Source organism: Heterodontus francisci, chromosome 13, assembly GCF_036365525.1.
Source record: "Heterodontus francisci isolate sHetFra1 chromosome 13, sHetFra1.hap1, whole genome shotgun sequence".
NCBI classification, from domain to species: Eukaryota; Metazoa; Chordata; class Chondrichthyes; order Heterodontiformes; family Heterodontidae; genus Heterodontus; species Heterodontus francisci.
In genome coordinates, this window is record NC_090383.1 from 46,487,334 (window position 1) to 46,509,162 (window position 21,829).

The following is a 21,829-nucleotide window of genomic DNA, read 5'->3' on the forward strand; positions in this document are numbered from 1 at the left end:
TGCTTTATCAAGGGGTCTGAACCAGTTTACAAATTTACCTTTTGAAAGATTGCTAACCAATTTCAACCAATTGCATAAAACTACCCATCAGAAGTATTTGCACTTTCAGCAATACTCCCCTCATCTACTCAAATAATTCTATATCAGAGTCTTGATATTTTTCCTGTGATTATATCAATTCCTACTTATTATTTCAATGTTTTGTCTAGGCCTCCACTCAAATGTCCCGAGTGGTTCCCTCATATGTTAAAACCTATTTCCTAATTTTGATAACTATTGGATCCTGTTGTGCTAGCAGGGCTAAGAAAACTTATTTTTGTGTTCCTGTTGAGCAGTTTTACAGTGAACTTTATATTAGTTACATATGTCATCAGTTTAACCATATTACTATTAAAATATGGTAAACAGCAGTCAGAAAATTATCATTATTATGGGACAAATGCATTTTGGAATGAAAGCAACAGGAGATTAAGTTCACTGAAGTGATGACTCTGTCTCAAAAGCACTAAAGGTTTTGCTGGATGCATTTGATTTTTTTTTAACCAACTTGGACTTAATATCATTTGGCAAACTGACATGAAGGTCCAGAAATTGCTGGGAAAATAATGATGAGTTCACAGCACTCATGACGATGAGTTCACAAAAAGCCCAAGATTTTTGGCAAGGATAAGAAGTGCCATGAGTTCTGTTTCACCACAAATTGCTGGACGTTTTATCACTGTTGGCCTCAACAGAACCAAAAAAATTGGGACCTTGCCATGTTAAGAAATTGTTGAATTTGCACTGTAAATGCAAATTAACCTGGTTGCAGCCAATTAGGCTGGTACTTTCTATTGTAAAAATTTGTTAATATGATTTATTGTCCTGACATGCCACTTAATCTTTGAGGTCTAGAAAGGGAATAATGAAACTGTGGAGTCTCATTCCTGCAGGATGTACATTATACTTTTTTAAAATGTATTACTTTTTCCTTCTGCCTCTTTCTCTTTAGTTCCCTTTCCTATCTCTAATTTAACTCTAATTTACCCTGTTCCCTTCTCTCTCACTTGCTCTGTTTCTTTGATTATCATTTTGTTTCATTGATTAATGAGATGGACTATTGCGCACAACGTTCATGAGATCCCAGAAATGACATTGACATCACTGCACTATTATCAAGTTGCATTTCTAGTAATTTACGATAGAAGATTAATGTGACTTGAAAGGTGAGGCATAAAGTCCAGTTCACTTCACTCGCGAGATGTGTTATTCCAACAATTTCCAGACTGAAGACTTTTAATTCAGGCCGCTGATTACAGCTTATAAACTGATGTTAATTTGCAAAACAAAAATCCAAAAAAAATGTTGTTGTTAAAGGTTTTGGGGAATTTTTACCATTTGACTCTTTTTAAACATTTATGACGTGATAATTTATTAAAAATGAAAACATTGAACTCATCTTGGAGAACAGTTCTAATCTTCATTTTTTTAAAAATACATCGTTATTGTCAAATCTTTGATGTTTTGTCATAACACTGCATGTGGCATGTTAAATTTGAACTTTCGCCAAGGATTAGGAGGGAACCATATAGTATTCCAGACACAACATGATTAAAACTCAGTTAAAAGGACAGGTTTGGCAAAATTTTGATGTGAAGTTAACAAGTGTTTTCTGTACTATAATGACAACTTATTTGAAAAACTTTATTACTGTTACTAATCATGAATTGTCTAATCCTTTTAGATAGGGTTTTAGGACATGGTGTAAATGAACTGAGTAAATTTGTACTGATATTCTCCAGAATGATGAACCGTCTTGATGGCAGAAGTGAAACCAAATTCATCCTGAACGCTTACATCAACCTCATGTCTTAAAATATTTTAACTGCAATTTTCTTGAATTTTCCAAGGCTTTCAGCTGGTTGCAACTACTTTACCTACAACAACTGAGCCTCCAATGATGACAGAATCTGTGGCAAGGTCATTCCATACGATTCCACAGTCAAAGTTTGATGTGGCAGGAAATAAGCGTTTTGTAGGTATGTGCACAACATTAAAGTTTTTCTAATACACTCAATGTTCTCTCATTTTCTTATTATCACACATTCTTAATTAGGTAGCGAGGTGGCATCTAGTTCACTGAATTAATGACACTTTCAGTGTTGCTGTATCATTGGTTTATAAGGGTGAGTTGGCAAGACGAATGATGTGTTCTATAAGTGAGTACCAAAAGGAATTGTTACTTAATGGTTGCATGAGCCATGTGACCTCTTTATTTACATATTGCTCTGTGTGTAACATTTTTCATATAACTTTATTATTCAATAAAGAATTGGTTTTAAAACTTATCACTATTTCTCCTGGCAATTGGCAAAAGTGGCAATAGGTGGTCAATCAAAAATGGGTTTCCTGCTTGTCCTCATAGCTGCAGATGGGGCATGGCCTTTGATTAATGGGGGAATATTAGAGCATATAAAACAAAGGCTGCAAAATTTGGCTCCGTGGTGCTCTGATGGACGCTGTTTTGGTTCCAAAATGGCATCCGTGGCATGCACATATCTTTATGAACCCAGACACTATTTTGGTAAGGGCATTAGCACCTGTGGTAGGAGCATGCACCAGAGATATGCAGATCATGCCGTCAGTCAGTGTGAAACACTGATTTGATGCCAGCTCTACCATTTCTGACCTCAACACTTCAGCTTACACCCTCTCTTAAACATGCATGCACAGGCATTCAGCAGCAGGACAGGCCCAGCCCATCTCTCCACCAGTGCCATATAAAAGGATCAGCAGCTACTATCAGGTTAGTTACTGATTGATTTCTACGGGCTTTGTTTGAGTTTGTAGCAGTGCTGAGAGTTTTCTGCTGCTGTTAAAAGTTAGTGAAGTTGATGGGGAATTACAGTGCATGTAGTGAAGGTCTGGGTTCTGGTCAGACCACTTGCTACCAGTTATGAGTGCTGTAGTTACCTTCCCCCTTGGCCTGCAACATGATGGAGAGATTGAGCAGATGCAGCAGAGGAGGACAAGCTGCTCGCAGAGCTAAGAGGGGGAGAAGAGTTCTCAGCAGGAGGCCTTATGCTCCCAGGATTTCAGGAAATATTTATTTTACCTCAACCTCACCAAGGTGTGTATGCTGTCTCTGCTTTACAAAGGAGGTACTCACTGAAATCAGCCTTCTCTTGCATGCAGCCTCAGCGCAGGGCAAGGACAGTGCTGCCAGTGGCTGTGAAGATGACTGTGGCCATGAACTTCTTCCCGTCAGGATTCTTCAACTGGAGCAAGTTACATCTCCCAGTTTGGCATCAACTGCTGTATAGGGGAGGTGACTGATGCTCTTTATGCCAGGAGAGAAGACTACATAGCATTCTCTCTGGCCAGGGAGAAGCAGGCAGAGCCTGTGCATGGCTTCACCTGGATAGCTGTTTCCCCATGGTGCAGGCTGCCATCCACATGGCTTTGTGTGTCCCACATCTAAATGTAGAGATGTGCCACAACTGCAAAGGGTTCCACTTCGCGAATGTGCAGCTGATGTGTGACTATGCTCAGTACATGGGCGGCACAGTGGCGCAGTGGTTAGCACCGCAGCCTCACAGCTCCAGCGACCTGGGTTCCATTCTGGGTACTGCCTGTGCGGAGTTTGCAAGTTCTCCCTGTGACCGCGTGGGTTTTCACCGGGTGCTCTGGTTTCCTCCCACAGCCAAAGACTTGCAGGTTGTTAGGTAAATTGGCCATTATAAATTGCCCCTAGTATAGGTAGGTGGTAGGGGAATTGAGGGAAGGTGGGGATGTGGTAGGAATATGGGATTAATGTAGGGTTAGTATAAATGGGTGGTTGATGGTCGGCACAGACTTGGTGGCCGAAGGGCCTGTTTTAGTGCTGTATCTCTAAATAAAAAATAAATAAAAATGAATAAAATACATCTTGCAGGTGAATGCCCCCATTATCCTGGTGGTACTTATGATGCCTTTATTCTGTGGCAGTCCACTGAGCCACCATATCAAACCAGAGTGTGGCTACTGGACAGCAAGGGCTATCTGCTGACCGCCTAGCTCATGACTCTGGTGCAGAACCCAACCACATGTGGGCAGCATGCGTATGAGAGCCATACTGCCAAAACAAATGTCAGTGTGCAGACCATTGGGGTGCTTAAGCCATGCTTGGACCGCTCTGGAATAGTCCTACAGTATTCACCAGAGCATGAATCATGATTCATCGTGGTCTGCTGTGTCCTGCACAACTTCGTCATGATGAGGTAACAGACTTTGTACGCAAGGTATATGGCAAGCAGCTGAGGAGGAGTAGAGTCATTGAGCATTTATGGCACAGAAGGAAGTCATTTGGGCCGTTGAGTCCATGCTGGCTCTTGGGGGAGCGGTCCAGTCCAGTCAGTCCCACTCCTCTGCTCAATCCCTGATAGACCTGCACATTTATTTCCTTCAAGTACCCATCTAATTTCCTTTTGAAATCATTGATTGTCTCCACTTCCACCATCCTTGTGGGCGGTGAATTCCAGATCATTACCACCCGCTGTATAAAAAAGCTCTTCCTCCTGAATAGATGAATGAAGGAGACAACCAACACATCCTCTTTCTGTCGTGGTCAGCTCATCAGTGAACACAATCCCAATTGCCCATTGTAAAATAGTCGCGCACCTTACCTTCCCTCTGTCACTGACAATCACATTGTTTTCTTGGCCACAATGCAGAAATAAAAACAACAATTCCAAACCAAGTTTTTCAAACAAGCCATTTAATATTCCATGCAAAAGTCAACTAATCACCCTTAGTGCCTGTCTGCTGAGTATCTTTACCTGTCCTAATGCTCCTATGCAGTGCTTACCTCAGTGACTGTTGGAAGGCTGCTGAATTTCACTGAGGGAGATTGCAGATGGTTTTGAAGGACATCCTCGAGACGTTCTGGGCTCTGAGGGCCCAGCTCCAAATTGCACCACCTCTGCCTGGGTAGCAGCAGTCCGGGCTGGCTGGCTTTTTTTATTCATTTCATGGGATGTGGGCGTCGCTGGCAAGGCCAGCATTGGTTGTTCATCCCAAAGTGCCCTTGGGCAGGTGGTGGTGAACCACCTTCTTGAACTGCTGCAGTCCATCTGGTGTGGGTACTTCCACAGTGCTGTTAGGAAGGGAGTTCCAGGATTTTGATCCAGCAACAGTGAAGAAACGGTGATATATTTCCATGGCTTAAAGCATGGTGCAGGAGGGAAGGCTTAAATTTCTTGGGGCATTGGGACCAGTTCTGGGGCAGAAGGCACCTATTCAAAAGGGACGGGTTGCACCTCAACAGGACTGGGACCAACGTCCTTGCAGGGAGGTTCACTAGTGTAGTTGGGGAGGGTTTGAAGTAAATTGGCAAGAGGATGGGCACCAGCATATGGAAGTAGACAAGAGGAATAAGGTGCATAATGAGAGTGTTGGACAGTACTAGAGAAAGTAGTAGTTTCACATTAGATAGGAGCAGACTGAAAACTGCTACAAGGAATGCAAAGACAGGATTACAATGCATGTATGTAAATACACAAAATGTGGCAAATAAGGCTGGTGAACTACAAGTACAAATAGCAGTATGGGAATATGATATGGCAATAACAGAAATGTGGTTTAAAATGGCGAGGACTGGGTGCTTAATATACAAGAGTATAAAGGTTTCTGAAAAGATAGAGAAGGAAAAAAGGGAGGTGGGTGGCACTACTGATTAGGGAAGACATTGTAGTGTTGGAAAGAGAGACAAAGACGGTATCCATTTGGTAAGAGTTGAGAAGCAAAAAGGGTATGATCACAATACTGGGGGTATTCTAAAGGCCTCCAAATAGTTAGAGAGAGATAGAGGAGCAAATCTGCAGGGAATGACAGAGATGTGCAAGAACTATAGAGTGGTGATATTAGGGGACTTTAATTTTTTTTTATTCATTTATGGGATGTGGGCATTGCTGGCTGGGCCAGCATTTATTGCCCATCCCTAATTGCCCTTGAGTAGGTGGTGGTGATCTGCCTTCTTGAACCGCTGCAGTCCATCTGAGGTAGGTACACCCACAGTGCTGTTAGGAAGGGATAGTTCCAAGTCAGGATGGTGTGTGACTTGGATGGGAACTTGCAGGTGGTGATGTTCTATTGTTACCCAAATATCAATTGGAATTATCTTAGAGTAATAGATAAGGAGGGGGAGGAATTTGTGGATTGTGTTAAGGGGAACATCCTTGATCAGTATGTTCTCAGCCCAACGAGAAAGGAAGCATTGCTGGATCTGGTGCTGGGAAATGAGGTGGACCAAATGTTTGTCAGGGAGCACTTGGATCATAGTGATCATCGTACCATAAAATTTAGACTCATAATGCAGAAATGTGAGGAACAATACAAGATAAAACAGCTAGATTAGAAGAGGGATAATTTCAATGCAATGAGAAGGGATCTAGCCAGGATAAAATGGAACCAAAGACTGACAGAAAAAACTGTAACTGAACAATTGCTTATCTTTAAGGAAGAGATGCTTCAGGTACAGACTAGGTACATTCCATCAAGGGTGAAAGGTAGGGGAACCAAAAACAGGGCTCCTTGGATGCTGAAGGCGATAGAGATTATGTTGAAACAGAAAAGGAAGGTGTACAATGCATGCCAGGTGAATTCTTCAAGTGAGATCCAGGCCAAATACAATAAGTTGAGAGGGGAAATGAAGAGGAAAATAAGATTGGCAGAGAGACTATAAGAATAGAATGACAGTCAACATAAAAGGGAACCTAAAGATCTACCAGCATAAATAGTAAGCAGGTAGTAAGAGGTTGAGTGGGGCCTATTAGGGATAAAGAGGCACAGGGAAAGGCTAGAATATTTAATGAGTACTTTGTATCGGTGTTTACTAAGGAAGAGGAATCTGACAAAATATTGGTAGAAATGGAGAGAGTAGAGGCAATGGATAGGGTAATAATTGAGAAGGAAGGGGTGCTGGAAAGGCCAGTTATGCTTAGGGTAGTTAAGTCACCTGGTCCAGATGGTTTGCATCCCAGGTTGTGAAAGGAAGTGGGGTGAAGATGGTGGAAGAGCTTGCCATAATCTTCCAATCTTCACTAGATAGGGGGAGGTGACAGAGTATTGGAGAATGGCAAATATGACGCCCTTAATAAAGAAAGGCAACTAGAATCATAGAATGTTTAAGGCACAGAAAGAGACCACTTGGCCCATCATGTCTGTGCCGGCCGAAAAATATTCCACCTATTCTAATCCCACCTTCCAGCATTTGGTCCGTGGCTCTGCAGCTTATGGCACTTGAAGTGCATATCCAGACTCCTTTTGAATGAACTGAGGGTCTCTGCCTCAACTACCCTTTCAGGCAGTGAGTTCCAGACCATCACCACCGTCTAGGTGAAAATGTTTTTCCTCATCTCCCCTCTAATTTTTCTACCAATCATTTTAAATCTATGCCCCCTAGTCACTGACCTCTCTTGCTAAGGTGAATAGGCCTTTCACCTCCACTCTATCCAGCCTCCTCAAAATTTTGTACATTTCAATCATACCTCCCCTTAGCCTTCTCTGTTCCAAGGAGGACCACCCCAGCCTATCCAATCTTTCCTCATAGCTGCATTGTTCCAGTCCTGGCAACAACCTCGTAAATCTCCTCTGTACCCTCTCAAGTGCAGTTACATCCTTTCTGTGATGAGGTGACCAGAACTGCGCACAGTATTTAAGTTGTGACCTGACCAATGAGTTATACAGTTCCAACATATCCTCCCTGCTCTTGTGTTCTATACCTCGACTAATAAAGGAAAGGATTCCATATGCCTTCTTAACCACCTTATCAACCTTTCCTGCTACCTTCAGGGATCTGTGGACATTTACTCCAAGGTCCCTCACTTCCTCAGCACCTCTCAGTATTTTCCCATTAATCGTGTATTCCTTTGCCTTGTTTGACCTCCCCAAATGCATCAACTCAAACTTCTTTGGGTTGAATTTCATTTGCCACTTTTCTGCCCATCTAACCAGACCATCACTATCTTCCTGCAGCCTACAGTATCCTCCTCGCTATCTACACACGGCCAATCTTTGTGTTGTCTGCAAACTTCTTGATCATGCCCCTACATTTATGACCAAATCATTAGTATACACCACAAAAAGCAGGGGACCCAGTACTGAGCCCTGCAGAACGCCACTGGAAACAGCCATTGACAATTACCCTTTGTTTCCTGCCACTGAGCCAATTTTGTATCTACCTTGCTGCATTTCCCTGGATCCCATGGGTTTCTATTTTTTTAACCAGTCTGCCATGTGGGACCTTGTCAAAAGCCTTGCTAAAATCCATGTAGACCACATCAACTGCACTACCCTCATCTATCTTTCTTGTTACTCCTTCAGAAAATTCAATTAAGTTGGTCAAATAAGATCTTCCCTTAACAAATCCATGCTGACTATCCTTGATTAACCTGTGCCTTTCTAAGTGACAGCTTATCCTGTCTCTCAGAATAGATTCCAATAATTTGCCCACTACTGACCTGTAATTATTTGGTGTATCCTTTGCTGCCTTTTTAAACAGAGGTACAACATTAACAATTCTGCAATCCTCCGACACCACATCTATATCTAGTGAGGACTGGAAAATAATGGTCAGACCCAATGCTATTTCCTCTCTTGCTTCTTTTAATGCTTAGGATACATTTCATCTGGCCCTGGTGAGTTATCAACTTTCAAGGATGCTAATCACATTAATACTTCCTCTCTCCCGATGTTTATCACATCCAATACTTCACACTCTTCCTCCTTAACTACAATATCTGCATCATACCCCTCTTTTGTGAAGACAGACGCAAAATATTCATTAAGAACCATACCGATATCTTCCGCTCCTACGCATAGGTTACCTTTTTGGTCTTTTATGGGCCCTACTCTCTCTACAGGCCAATTTTGTTTAATATTAGTGGTGGGTAGGGTTTTAGAAACAACAATTAAGGAAAAAAATTAACAGTCACTTGGAGAGGTTTGAGTTAGTTAAGGATAGCCAGCACAGATTTGTACAAGGCATATCATGCTCGACGAATTGAATTTTTTAATGAAGTAGCAGAGAAGGTTGATGAAGCAAATGTGGTGGATGGTGTCTATATGGATTTTAAGAAAGTGTTTGATAAGGGACCACATAAAAGGCTGGTTAACAATATTGAGGCTCATGAAATAGAAGGATCAGTGTCCAATTGGATTTAAAATAAATTGGCTCTAGGGTAGAAAACAGCAAATGACTTTTACAGACTGGAGCATGGTGGACAGTGGTGTTCCCCAAGGATCAGTGCGTGGACTGCTTTTTTTGCTATATATAAATGACTTGGATATTGAAATGTATAGTAGAATTTCAAAATTCGCCAATGATAGCAAACTTAGAGGAGTGGCAAACAGTGAGGATGATATGAACTGCCTGCAGCAGGCCATAGTTAGGCTATCAGAATGGGCAGGCAAGTACCGGATGGAATTTAATACAGTCAAGTGTAAGGTGACATATTTTGGCAGAAGAGATAGGGTGAGGGTATATAGAATTACTGGCGCAGTTCTGAAGAGTGTGCAGGGAGAGAAAGACCTGCAGGTTCATGTGCGTCGATCTTTGAAGGTGGCAGGTCATATTGAGAGAGTGGTTAGCAAAGCGTATGAGATCTTGAGCTTCATAAATAGAGTGATAAGAGTACAAAAGCAGAGAAGATATGCCGAACCTTTAATACTCCAACTGGAGTATTACGTCTGGTTACCACACTTTAGGAAAGAAGTGAGGGCCCATGAGGAGGTTGTTATGACCGAGGTGGGAGGAGTGCATTGTCTTTTCTAGTTCCACTTCTCCACAGGTCACAACATCTATTTAAATGTTTACCCGGTTACCGATACAGCCATCAGATACTCTTTTTTGTCATCCCAAAATAAAATACACCAACCAGGTTTCTTTAACAAACAACAACATTATCCGTTTATTATAAAACAAGTTTTAACCAGTAACGAAGCAAAGCATTAACACACCGATTAAAATATGAAAGTTCCCTTTTTAAAAATTCACTAACTACGCTCACACGCACACTGGAAAAAATACAGAAATTCACTCTGCAGAGGTTTGTTACAAAAAAAAACAAAAAAACTATTTTGCCCAAATCACGAGCTTTGACTTTGCTGACCACCCTGTTATGTGGCACTTTATCAAATGTCTTTTGGAAGTCCATCTGTCCCTTCTTCTTTGGCCTCCTTGTCTCGGGAGACAATGGGTAAGCGCATGGAGGTGGTCAGTGGTTTGTGGAGCAGCGCCTGGAGTGGCTGGAAAGACCAATACTAGAGTGACAGACTCTTCCACAGGTGCTGCAGATAAAATTGGTTGTCAGGGCTGTTTCGTAGTTGGCTCTCCCCTTGCGCTTCTGTCTTTTTTCCTGTCAACTGCTAAGTCTCTTCGACTCGCCACACTTTAGCCCCGCCTTTATGGCTGCCCGCCAGCTCTGGCGATCGCTGACAACTGACTCCCACGACTTGTGATCAATGTGACAGGACTTCATGTTGCGTTGGCAGATGTCTTTAAAGCGAAGACATGGACGGCTGGTGGGTCTCATACCAGTGGCGAGCTCGCTGTACAATGTGTCCTTGGGGATCCTGCCATCTTCCATGCGGCTCACATGGCCAAGCCATCTCAAGCGCCACTGACTCAGTAAGGTGTATATGCTGGGGATGTTGGCCACCTCGAGGACTTCTGTGTTGGAGATACGGTCCTGCCACCTGATGCCAAGGATTCTCCGGAGGCAGCGAAGGTGGAATGAATTGAGACGCCGCTCTTGGCTGACATACGTTGTCCAGGCCTCGCTGCCATAGAGCAAGGTACTGAGGACACAGGCTTGATGCACGCGGACTTTAGTGTTCCGTGTCAGTGCGCCATTTTCCCACACTCTCTTGGCCAGTCTGGACATAGCAGTGGAAGCCTTTCCCATGCACTTGTTGATTTCTGCATCGAGAGACAGGTTACTGGTGATAGTTGAGCCTAGGTAGGTGAACTCTTGAACCACTTCCAGAGCATGGTCGCCGATATTGATGGATGGAGCATTTTTGACATCCTGTCCCATGACGTTCGTTTTCTTGAGGCTGATGGTTAGGCCAAATTCATTGCAGGCAGCCGCAATCCTGTTGATAAGATTCTGCAGACACTCTTCAGTGTGAGATGTTAATGCAGCATCCTCATCAACCATAGCATCTTCTTTCTTGGTAAAGCCAGATGCAAAGTATTCATTTAGTACCTCAGCCATTCCCTCTGTCTCCTTGTGTAAATCCCCTTTTTGGTCCCTCATCAGCACCACCTATTCTCTTACTACCTTTTTACTGTTTATATGCCTATAGAAGCCTTTTGGATCCCCTTTTATGTTAGCTGTCAGTCTCTTATACTCTCTCTTTACTTCTCTCATTTCTTTTTTCACTTCCTTTCTGAACTTTCTATATTCAGCCTGGTTCTCACTTGTATTATCAACCTGACATCTGTCATACACACTCTTTTTCTGCTTCATCTTACTCTCTATTTCTTCCATCATCCAGGGAAATCTGACTTTGTTTGCTGTACCTTTCCCCGTCATGGGAATGTACCTCAACTGTACCTGGACCATATCCTCTTTAACGGCAACCCATTGTTCCATTACAGTTTTCCTTCCAACCTTTGATTCCAATTTACCTGGGCCAGATCTGTTCTCCGCTGAAATTGGTCTTTCCCCAATTAAATATTTTTACTTTGGATTGCTCCCTGTACTTTTCTATAGCCAACCTAAACCTTACGATACCATGATCCCCTACCCCCTAAATGTTCCCCGACTGACACTTGATCCACTTGACCCACCTCATTTCGCAGAATCAGATCCAACAATGTCTGTGGAAAAGTGATTGTACCAATCTTCAAAGAAGGAAATGGGAAAATGCATCAATTGGAGGTATCAGTTTACTGAGTATACCAAGCAGAAGTATTTACTCAAAAACAGTGGAGGAGAATGAAGAGATACTTGGAAGTGGTAGTGGATGGAAAAGAAGCTAGTTTTAGACCAGGACAAAGTACAGTAGATTAACCGTTTATGATGAGACAGATTTCAGAGAAGTTTATAGGATGCGACAACCATTGTTGCAACAACTCCACAGATTTTAAGCAGGTCTTTGACAGTGTATTATATGGTATTCCTAAGAATATTGTCAGACTAATCGAAATTAACTGTAACAAGTCCCTGAGCACTGTTGGAGTGGATAGGAAACTGACGGAATGGTTTAGATCAACACTTGCGGTGAGACAAAGTAATACACATTGTCATCTGATTTATTAAAGGTGTTATTGAAAAAATAATGGATTTTGCGCTGAATGGTATTGTAGGAGTCTCCTTATGTGACAAGATTTTGAACAATCTTAATTTTGCTGTGAATATTGACTTTAGAACAGCATCTAGAACAGATTTTCAGAGACTAAATTTTTTATTCATTTGTGGGATCACTGACAAGGTCAGAATTTATTGCCTATCCCTAATTGTGCTTGAGCAGGTGGTGGTGTGCCATCTTCTTGAACCGCTACATGTGGAGTAGGTACACCCACACTGCTGTTAGGTGGGGACTTCCAGGATTTTAACCCAGCGACAATGAAGGAGTGGCGATGTAGTTCCAAGTCAGGATGGTGTGTGGCTTGGAGGGGAATTTGCAGGTAGTGGTGTTCCCATGCGGCTGCTGCCCTTGTCCTTCTAGGTGGTAGAGGTTTCGGGTTTGCAAGGTGATGTCTAAAGAGCCTTGATGAGTTTCTGCAGTGTATCTTGTAGATTGTACACACTGCTGCCACTGTGCTGCAAGTGGTGGAAAGATGGGGTGTCAATCAATCCGGCTGCTTTGTCTTGAATAGTGTTGACCTTCTTGAATGTTGTTAGAGTTGCACTCATCCAGGCAAGTGGAGAGTATTCCATCACACTCTTGACTTGTGCCTTACAGATGGTGGACAGGTTTTGCGAAGTCAGGAGGTGGGTTGCACTCCATGGAATACACAGCCTCTGATCTGTTCTTGTAGCCATGGTATTTATATAGCTGGTCCAGTTAAGCTTCTGGTCACTGTTAACGCCCAGGATGTTGATGGTGGGGGAATTCAGCAATGGTAATGCCATTGAATGTCGGAGAGAGATGAATAGATCTCTTGTTGGTGATGGTTATTACCTAGCATTTGTGTGGCATAAATATTACTTCACATTTATCAGCTCAAGCCTGAATGTTTTCCACATCTTGCTTCATGTGGGAAAGGTTTGCGTCATTACCTGACGAGTTGTAAATGGAAGCGCACACTGCAATCATCAGCAAACATCCCCACTCTGAATTTATGTCATTGATGAAGCAGCTGAAGATGAACTGGTGGGGGTATGAGGAAAGTAGAGCATTTAGTCCCCAGTTTAAGATAAAGAAAAATGTAAAGGTTTGGGAAGCATCAAGAAGATGTACACATTACAGTTGATGGGGATGCCAGTTGAAAGTTGGAAAACTTTGTATACCTTGATAGGTTAATGTCTGAATGGGAATTATAAAGAAGACATCAAAAGAAGAAATGGATTTGCTTGTGCCGCTTTTAGAAATTTAAGCAGGAGATGGAAGGCCAAAGATATTTTTATAAAAATGGAAATAGCTGTTTATGAAGTGAAGGTTATCCCCATATTATTATATGGATATGAGTGTTGGGTCACAAAAAAAGTTAATAAGCAACATATATTAACAGCAGAAGTAAGTTGTTTGAGAGGAATACTAGAAGTATCTAGAATGCGAAGAATCAAAGAATGATATAATTAATACGTTGTTTAGTCAAGAAACAACACTAATCAAACAACAAGTTTTAAAAAAGACAACTGTGATGGTTTGGGCATGGTTCAAGAATAGAAACAGCTAAAACAACTTTCATGGTCTGGCGTACAGAGATACATGGAACAAGAAGCTGAGGAAAACAAAGGGAGCACTGCATAGATAATGTCAAGAATAGCTTGTCACAGAAAAGGGCTGAAGCAGCCAGGCCAGTTCAGAACTGATAAGTGAGTGAGTTCATTCATCTCTGCTGAGCTGACCGATGGAAATTTAATAATAGAAGTATTTTCGTGTGGAGGTTTATGTACACATTAAATTACTGATGGACTCAATGCATTTTAGCATATTTTGAGTATGCCATCAATAATAAAGAAAGACTTGCATTTATATAGTGCCTTTCACAACTACTGTTTGTCTTAAAGTGCTTTACAGCCAATGAAGTACTTTTGAAGTGTCGTCACTGTTGTAATGCAGGAAATGTGGCAGTCAATATGCGCACAACAAACTCTCACAAACAGCAGTGTGATAGTGATGAGAGAGTCTGTTTTTGTGATGTTGATTGATGGATTAATATTGGCGAGGACATCGGGGATAACTCTCCTGCTCTTCTTCAAACAAGTGACATGGGATCTTTTACATCCACCCCAGCAAGCAGATGGGGCCTCAGTTTACTGTCTCATCCAAAAGACGGTACTTCTGACAGTGCAGCACTCCCACAATACTGCTTGATTTTTGTACTCCAAGCCCTAGAGTGGGACTTGAATCCCAAAATATTGGTGTGAAATTTCCTGTATAGTTGCAGCTAGAGACATGCATAATTGGGACATAAAACAAGTAGCTGGTATTAAAGATTGAGCAAATGTGGGCAGAGTGTTTTACAGAAGAACTTACACAGTACCAGAGTTTCCTTAATCTTTTATGCCCATCTATTAGGGTTTCCAACTCTAGTTGGAGATATTCCTGGAGGTTTGATTATGTGACATTTGATCACATGTCACTTGCCCAAAATTTGCAAATATTACTATATTTACCTTATAAAAGTTGAGTCCCCTGTAGTCGAGTATCTTTTCTTGTGGTTTTGTGCCAAGTTACCATGCAAAAAGCTCCAAGAAGCAGGAGAGCACCTGCAAGCAGGAGAACATACACAGGCACAATCCACAGGTGTAAACTGTAAATGCAAAGTACAGACTTCAGATTTTTCCCAGGATGGCTGGCAGCAGTGCCCAGCATATTATTCTTCCATTCGGGAGATTCCCACATAATCCAATTCCATCTAATTAGCTGGTATCAATTTACTCAGTTGAATATAAATGACCGCAGCACACTTTTCAAAGGAGAGCAGAAGAGTCCTGGCGGATATTTATCCCTCAACCAACAGCATTAAAACTGATCGGTCATTTTTCTCTGCTGTTAGTGGGAAATTGCTGTGCACACATTGGCTTCCACATTTCCTAACATTACAGCAGTGACTACACTTCACAAGGTACTTCATTGGTTTTAAAGCATATTAAAATGCCCTGAGGTTATGAAAAGTGCTTTATAAATAAGTTCTTTCTTTCTTTGAAACACAACACCTGGTGGGATCTAATAAGTCAATGGTTTGCCAAGTAACTAAATGATTGCATCTTAGAGACTTTCCTCATCTATAATAGATCAATTTTTCACATCATTAGAGCTTTGCTTTAGATTTTCATGGATCTTGTGTTCTAAAGGGGTATTTCTTTAGGAGTTCTTTGTGATAAATGGGACATGAATGTTTTAAATGCAATATTCCTTATTCCATTGAAGTTATCTCGTACTTACTGTAAACAGCTTTCTGAACCTGGATTTTGTTTTCTTGATTTTTACTCAATTTCTCTGAATTTTACTGGCTTTTGGGCTCAAATATCTACCCCTCCCCACCCCCAATCTTCAACACTAAAAAAGAACCTGAAAACACCCAAAAATACGAGTTTTAAATTGGCAATAAATTGAGTAATGATTCTTGTGAATAGCTTATCTATTGCAATAGTCCCGGAATTTCTTTGGAGCTGCTTTTGCTCTAACACCATAATTTTGCCACAGGTACAGTGTAAACAAGGGTTTGTACATCACTTCTGGTGATGGAGAGAAAGCCAGAATTATTGTTGAACTCTACCCCTCATAAATTTCCTTATAGAAAATAATATATTCCTGGAAAGTCTATAAAAACATAAGATATAGAAGCTGGAGTGGGCCATTTGGTCCTTCGAGGCAGCTCCAGCATTTAAGGTCATGGCTGATCTTCTACCTTAATGCAATGCGCTATCCCCATATTCCTTAATTCTCTTAGAACACAAAAACCTATTGACCTCTGTCTTGAATGTTCTCAATATACTCGGTTACAGGCTAAGTACTGGAAAATGGGATTAGAATAGATAGGTGCTTGATGGCCAGCACGGACACGATGGGCCGAAGGGTCTATTTCTGTGCGTATAACTCTATGTTTCAATGACTGAGCATCCACAGCTCTCTGGATAGAGAATTCCAAAGATTATACAGCCCTTTGAGTGAAGAAATTTCTCGCATTTCAGTCCTAAATGGCCAACCCCTTATTCTGCGACCGTGGCCCAGTGTTCTAGATTCTCCAGCCAGGGGAAACATTTTCTCAACATCTGCCTTCATCCCAGGAACCAGTCTCGAGAACCTTTGTTGCACTCCCTCAAAGGCAAGTGTGCCCTTTCTAAGCTAAGGAGATCAAAACTGTGCACAGTACTCCAGGCGTGGCCTCACCAATTCCCTGTATAATTGTAGTAATACTTCTTTACTCTAATTCCTTTGTAACAAAAACTAACTTACCATGTCCCTTCCCAATTACTTGCTGTACCTGCGTGTTAACTTTCTGTGATTCACGTCTCTCATCATTCAAAAAATTCTGTTTTTTTTTACTTTTCCGATCAAAGTGGATAACTTCACATTTCGCCACATTGTATTCCATCTGCCATGTTCTTGCCCACTCACTCAACCCGTCTGTATCCCTCTGCAGCCACTTTGCATCCTCCTCACCACTTACTTTCCCACCTAAATTTGTATCATTAGCAAAATTGGATATGCTACACTCCGTCCCCTCGTCTAATTTATTAATACACATTGTAAATAGCTGAGCCCAAGTACTGATCCTTGCGGCACCTTGCTAGTTACAGCCTGTAAACCCAGAAATGTCCTGTTTATTTCTACTCCCTGTTTTCTGATCATTAACCAATCCTCAATCCATGCTAACATATTACTCCCAATCCCATGAATTCTAATTTTGTGTAACAGCCTCTTGTGTGACACCTGTCGAATACTATTTGCAATTCCAAATACACTACATCCACTAGTTTTCCCCTTATCCATCTTATTAGTTACATCCTCAAAAAACTCAAAATCAGGCTTCTCAAACACTATTTCCCTTTCATAAATCTATGTTGACTCTGCTTAATTGTATTATGATTTTCGTAGTGCCCAGTTACCACATCCCTAATAGATTCTAGCATTTTGCCTACTACTGATGTAAAGCTAACTGGCCTATAGTTCCCATTTTTCTCTCTTCCTCCTTTCTTAAATAGCTGGTTTATGTCTGTTATCTTGCAACCCTTGGGAACTCTCCCAGAATCTAAGGAATTCTGGAAGACACCCGGTATCTTTTAAAACCCTGAGATGCAGGTCATCAGGTCTAGGGATTTGTCACCACTTAGTCCCATTAATTTCTCTAGTACTATTTCTTAAACTGACTTTTTTAAGTTCCTCATTCTCGCTAGACCCTTGGTTCCCCATTACTTCTGGAATGTTTTTTGTATCTTCTATCTTGAAGTCAGATACAAAGTATTTGTTTAATATCTCTGTCATTTCCTTGTTCCCCATTATAATTTCCCCTGTCTCTGCCTCTAATGGACCCATGCTTACTTTCACTAATCTCTTCCTATTTACATACCTAGCGATTACAATCTGTTTTATGTCTCTTTCTAATCTACTCTCAGTCTCTTATCTCTTTCCTTAATTTCTTGGTCCCCCTTTGCTCAATTCTAAAATCTTCCTAATCCTCAGGTTTACTACATTCTTTGGTAAAATTATAAGCCTCTTCCTTTGATCTAATATTACCTTTAACTCCTTGTGTTAGTCATGGTTGGACCACTTTTCCTGTGCCTTAAAGTAATGTACATTTGTTGCAAATTATGCATTAATTCTTTAAATGCTAGCCATTTCTTGTCTATCGTCTCATAGAATCATAGAAAATCTAAGGCACAGAAAGAAGCTACGTGGCTCATTGTGTCTGCACGACTGGTTTAAAAAAAAGAGCCACCCGGCCTAATCCCACTTTTCAGTATTTTGTCTGTAGCCCTACAGATTACGGCACTTCAGGTGCACATCCAGGCACCTTTTAAATGACAGGAGGTTTTCTGCCTCTGCCACTCTTTTTCAGGCAGTGAGTTCCAGACCCCCACCACCCTCAGGGTGAAAAAAAAATGTCCTTATCTCACGAATAATTGTTCTACAAATCACTTTAAATCTGTGCCCCCCTTAGTCACTGAGCTCTCTGCCAAGGTAAATAGGCCCTTCCCATCCATTCAATCCAAACGCCTCACAATTTGTACATCTCAATCAAACCTCCCATCAGCCTCCTCTGTTCCAAGGAAAACAGCCCTAGCCCATCCAATCTTTCCACATAGCTGCAATTTTCCAGTCCTGGCAACATACTCATAATTCTCCTCTGTACCCTTTCTAGTGCAATTACATCCTTTCTGTAATGAGGTGACCAGAACTGTACCCAGTACTCAATTTGTGGGCCTAACAAATGTTTTATATAGGGCTGAATTTTCTTTCTCCGCCACCAGGAGCGGCGGCGGGCGATAAGAAATGGCAGGCCGCACGCAAGGGCGGAGCACTGCCACGATCCAGTGCACGGCGGCTCATTTAAATGTGCACGGTAGGCCACCTCTTCCAATCACGTGGTGGGGGCGGCCTCAGCAACGCCATGAACGGCGTCAGCTGCTTCTGTGCGGGTGCTGGCGCCATTTTTAAAGGGCTGCCAGACCTGCCACAAAAACTGCAGCATCCCAAAACTCTTCCCCTCCCCCGCACTCCCCCCCCCCCCCCGCACAACTACACTGTAGATAAATTCTTGACCCTTCTCCCCCACTCCCCCAAACACTTAAATTGGTGAGTTGACTCCCCCCCGCCCCAACTGTACAAAGTGGAGAGGTCCTCCCCCACTACACTAAAAATCCTAAATTCACCCCCTTCCCCACCTTGGTGGCACCAGCTTTTCCTGGATGAAAAAGTGAAGGCATGTGAGTGCCACCTATTGCATGGAAGATCCTGCACAGCCAGTAAGATCGTGGGGAATTGTATGTAAATGTACTCATGAGGTTTATTTAAAAATTTAAAGTCGGGTCCTGTTGCCAAGTGGCAGGGGTGCCACCACGGAGCCTTGCTGCTGCTGGTATGATCAGGCCTGGCAATCCCAGCTTTGGGCTCCGTGGTGGGCTGCTGCCGCTGTGTTCTTCCTCCATCCCCCACCACAGCCCAATGTCAGGAGCTCAACAAAATTCAGCCCATAGTTCCAGCATAACCTCCCTGCTCTTATATTCTCTGCCTCGGCTAATAAAGGAAAGGATTCCATATCCCTTCTTAACCACCTTATCAGCCTGTCCTGCTACCTTCAGGAATCTGTGAACATTCACTCCAAGGTTCCTCGATGCCTCTCAGTATCCTCCCATTTATTGTGTGTTCCTTTGCCTTGTTTGACCTCCCCAAATGCATCACCTCACAATTCTCTGGATTAAATTACATTTGCCACTTTTTTGCCCACCTGACCAGTCCTCCTCACTATCAACCATACGACCAATCTTGGTGTCATCTGCAGACTTCTTGATCATTCCCCCTACATTTATGTCCAAATTGTTAGTTTATACTACAAAAAGCAGGGGACCTCATACTGAGTCCTGCAGAACCCCACTGGAAACAGCCCTCCAGTCGCAAAAACACCCTTCCACAATTACCTAAAATAGAAGCAAAATACTGCAGATGCTGGAAATCTGAAATAAAAACAAGAAATGCTGGAAAAACTCAGCAGGTCTGGCAGCATCTGTGGAGAGAGAAGCAGAGTTAACGTTTCAGGTCAGTGACCCTTCTTCATTACCCTTTGTTTTCTGCCACTGAGCCAATTTTATAGCCAGCTTGCTACATTCCCCTGGATCCCAAGGGTTTTTATTTTTTTTAACCAGATTGCCATGTGGGACCTTGTCAAAAGCCTTGCTAAAATCCATGTAGACCACGTTAACTGCACTACCTTCATCTATTGTTCTGGTTACTTCCTCAAAAAATTCAAATCAAGTTCGTCAGGCATGATCTTCCCTTAACAAATTCATGCTGACTATCCTTGATTAATCTGTACTTTTCTAAGGGACAGTTTATCTTGTCTCTCGGAATTGATTCCAATAATTTGCCCACTACCAAGGTTAGACTGACTGGCCTGTAATTATTCGGTCTATCCCATACGCCCTTGTTAAACAAAGGTACAACATTAGCAGACCTCCAATCCTCCGGCACCACACTTGTATCCAATGAGAATTGGAATATCTTTTAATGCAGTTTCCCAATGTATCTTAGCCAACTCACCCCTCATGCCTATGTAATTGGATTTAAGACCTTAGTTTTGTACTTAACTAAATCGGTTTCAAACTCCGTATAAAATTCTACCATTATAGTTACTCTTCCCTGGAGGTTCCTTTACTACAAGGTTATTAATTAACCCTTTCTCATTTCATAATACTCAATCCAAAATAGCCTGTTCCCTAATTGGTTCCTCAACATACTGATCTAGAAAACTATCTTGTATACATTCCATGAACTCATCCTCCACACAAATGCTGCAAATTTGGTTTGACTAGTCTATGTGAAGATTAAAGTCCCCCATGATTGTTGCATCACCCTTATGACATGCCCTTCTAATCTCCTAATTTATACTCTGCCCTTGCCCTGCACTACAACAGCTGTTAGGGGACTATAAACAACACCCACCAATGTTTTCTACCCCATGTTGTTTCTTAGCTCCACCCAAATTGATTCTACTACTTGATTTGCTGAGCTAAGATCCTTTCTCTCTACTGTCTTTATCCCATCCTCTATTATCAGGGCTACTCCACCTCCTTTTCCATTTTGCCTCTCTCTTCTAAAAGTCAAGTATCCTGGAATATTTAGTTCCCAACCTTGATCACTTTGCAACCATATCTCTGTAATAGCTATTAGATCAAACTTATTAATTTCTATCTGTGCGATTCATTCATCTAATTTTTTGTGAATGCTGCATGCATTCAGGTATAGTGCCTTTAGATCTGACTTTTTTCTAATTTTCTCTGATGTCACCATAGTCACTTTTATCTTTGTCCCTTCATGACCCATTCCATTTATTTTTACCCAAAATGATGCTCTGCTTTACAGCCTTGACTTCTCCCTTGAAGCGTTGGAGTTTTCCCTTTCCTGAATCCTCCCATCCCTGCCTCTTTATTAGTTTAAAGCCCTGTCTACTGCCCTAGTTAGTTGATTTGCCAGAACACTGGTCCCAGCCCAGTTTAAGTAGAGTCCATGCCAATGGGAACAACTCCCTCGTTCCCCAGTATTAGTGCCATTGGCCCATTAAGTGAAACCCCTGCTTCCCACACCATTCTTTCAGTCATCCATTTAACCATCTAATCTATTTATCCCTTTGCCAGTTGGCATATGGCTCAGATAACAATATAGATGGTATTACCTTTGCAGTTCTGCTTTTTAACTTGGACCCTAACTCCTCGAACTTTCTCAGCAGAGGATCATTCCTCGTCCCACCTATAAAAGACAGTTAACCTATTTTTGAATGAAAAGCAAGAATTTTATCCCTGATCTACTTGCATTTGAAAAGGAAAAGATATAGATAAATCATTATTATCGTGACCGTATTGAATAAAAGAAGAGCTCCTTGTATTTTCTCTACAAAACAATGATTCTGAATTCCCTCTTGTGCCACCTATTACAGCATCTACAAGGTACAGTATATCAAATGGTCAAAGCAACA

The 21,829-nt window shown here is 41.9% G+C and overlaps 1 protein-coding gene across 2 annotated transcripts in view; it reads left to right on the plus strand.

The window, feature by feature from the left end:
- fndc1 (fibronectin type III domain containing 1) overlaps nucleotides 1-21,829 on the plus strand; it is a 316,339-nt gene that overhangs the window by 191,812 nt on the left and 102,698 nt on the right. For both annotated transcript variants that reach the window (XM_068044773.1, XM_068044774.1), the window contains one exon: nucleotides 1,890-2,018. In XM_068044773.1, the coding sequence (XP_067900874.1) occupies nucleotides 1,890-2,018 (129 nt within the window). The remainder of the gene's footprint in view (nucleotides 1-1,889; nucleotides 2,019-21,829) is intronic.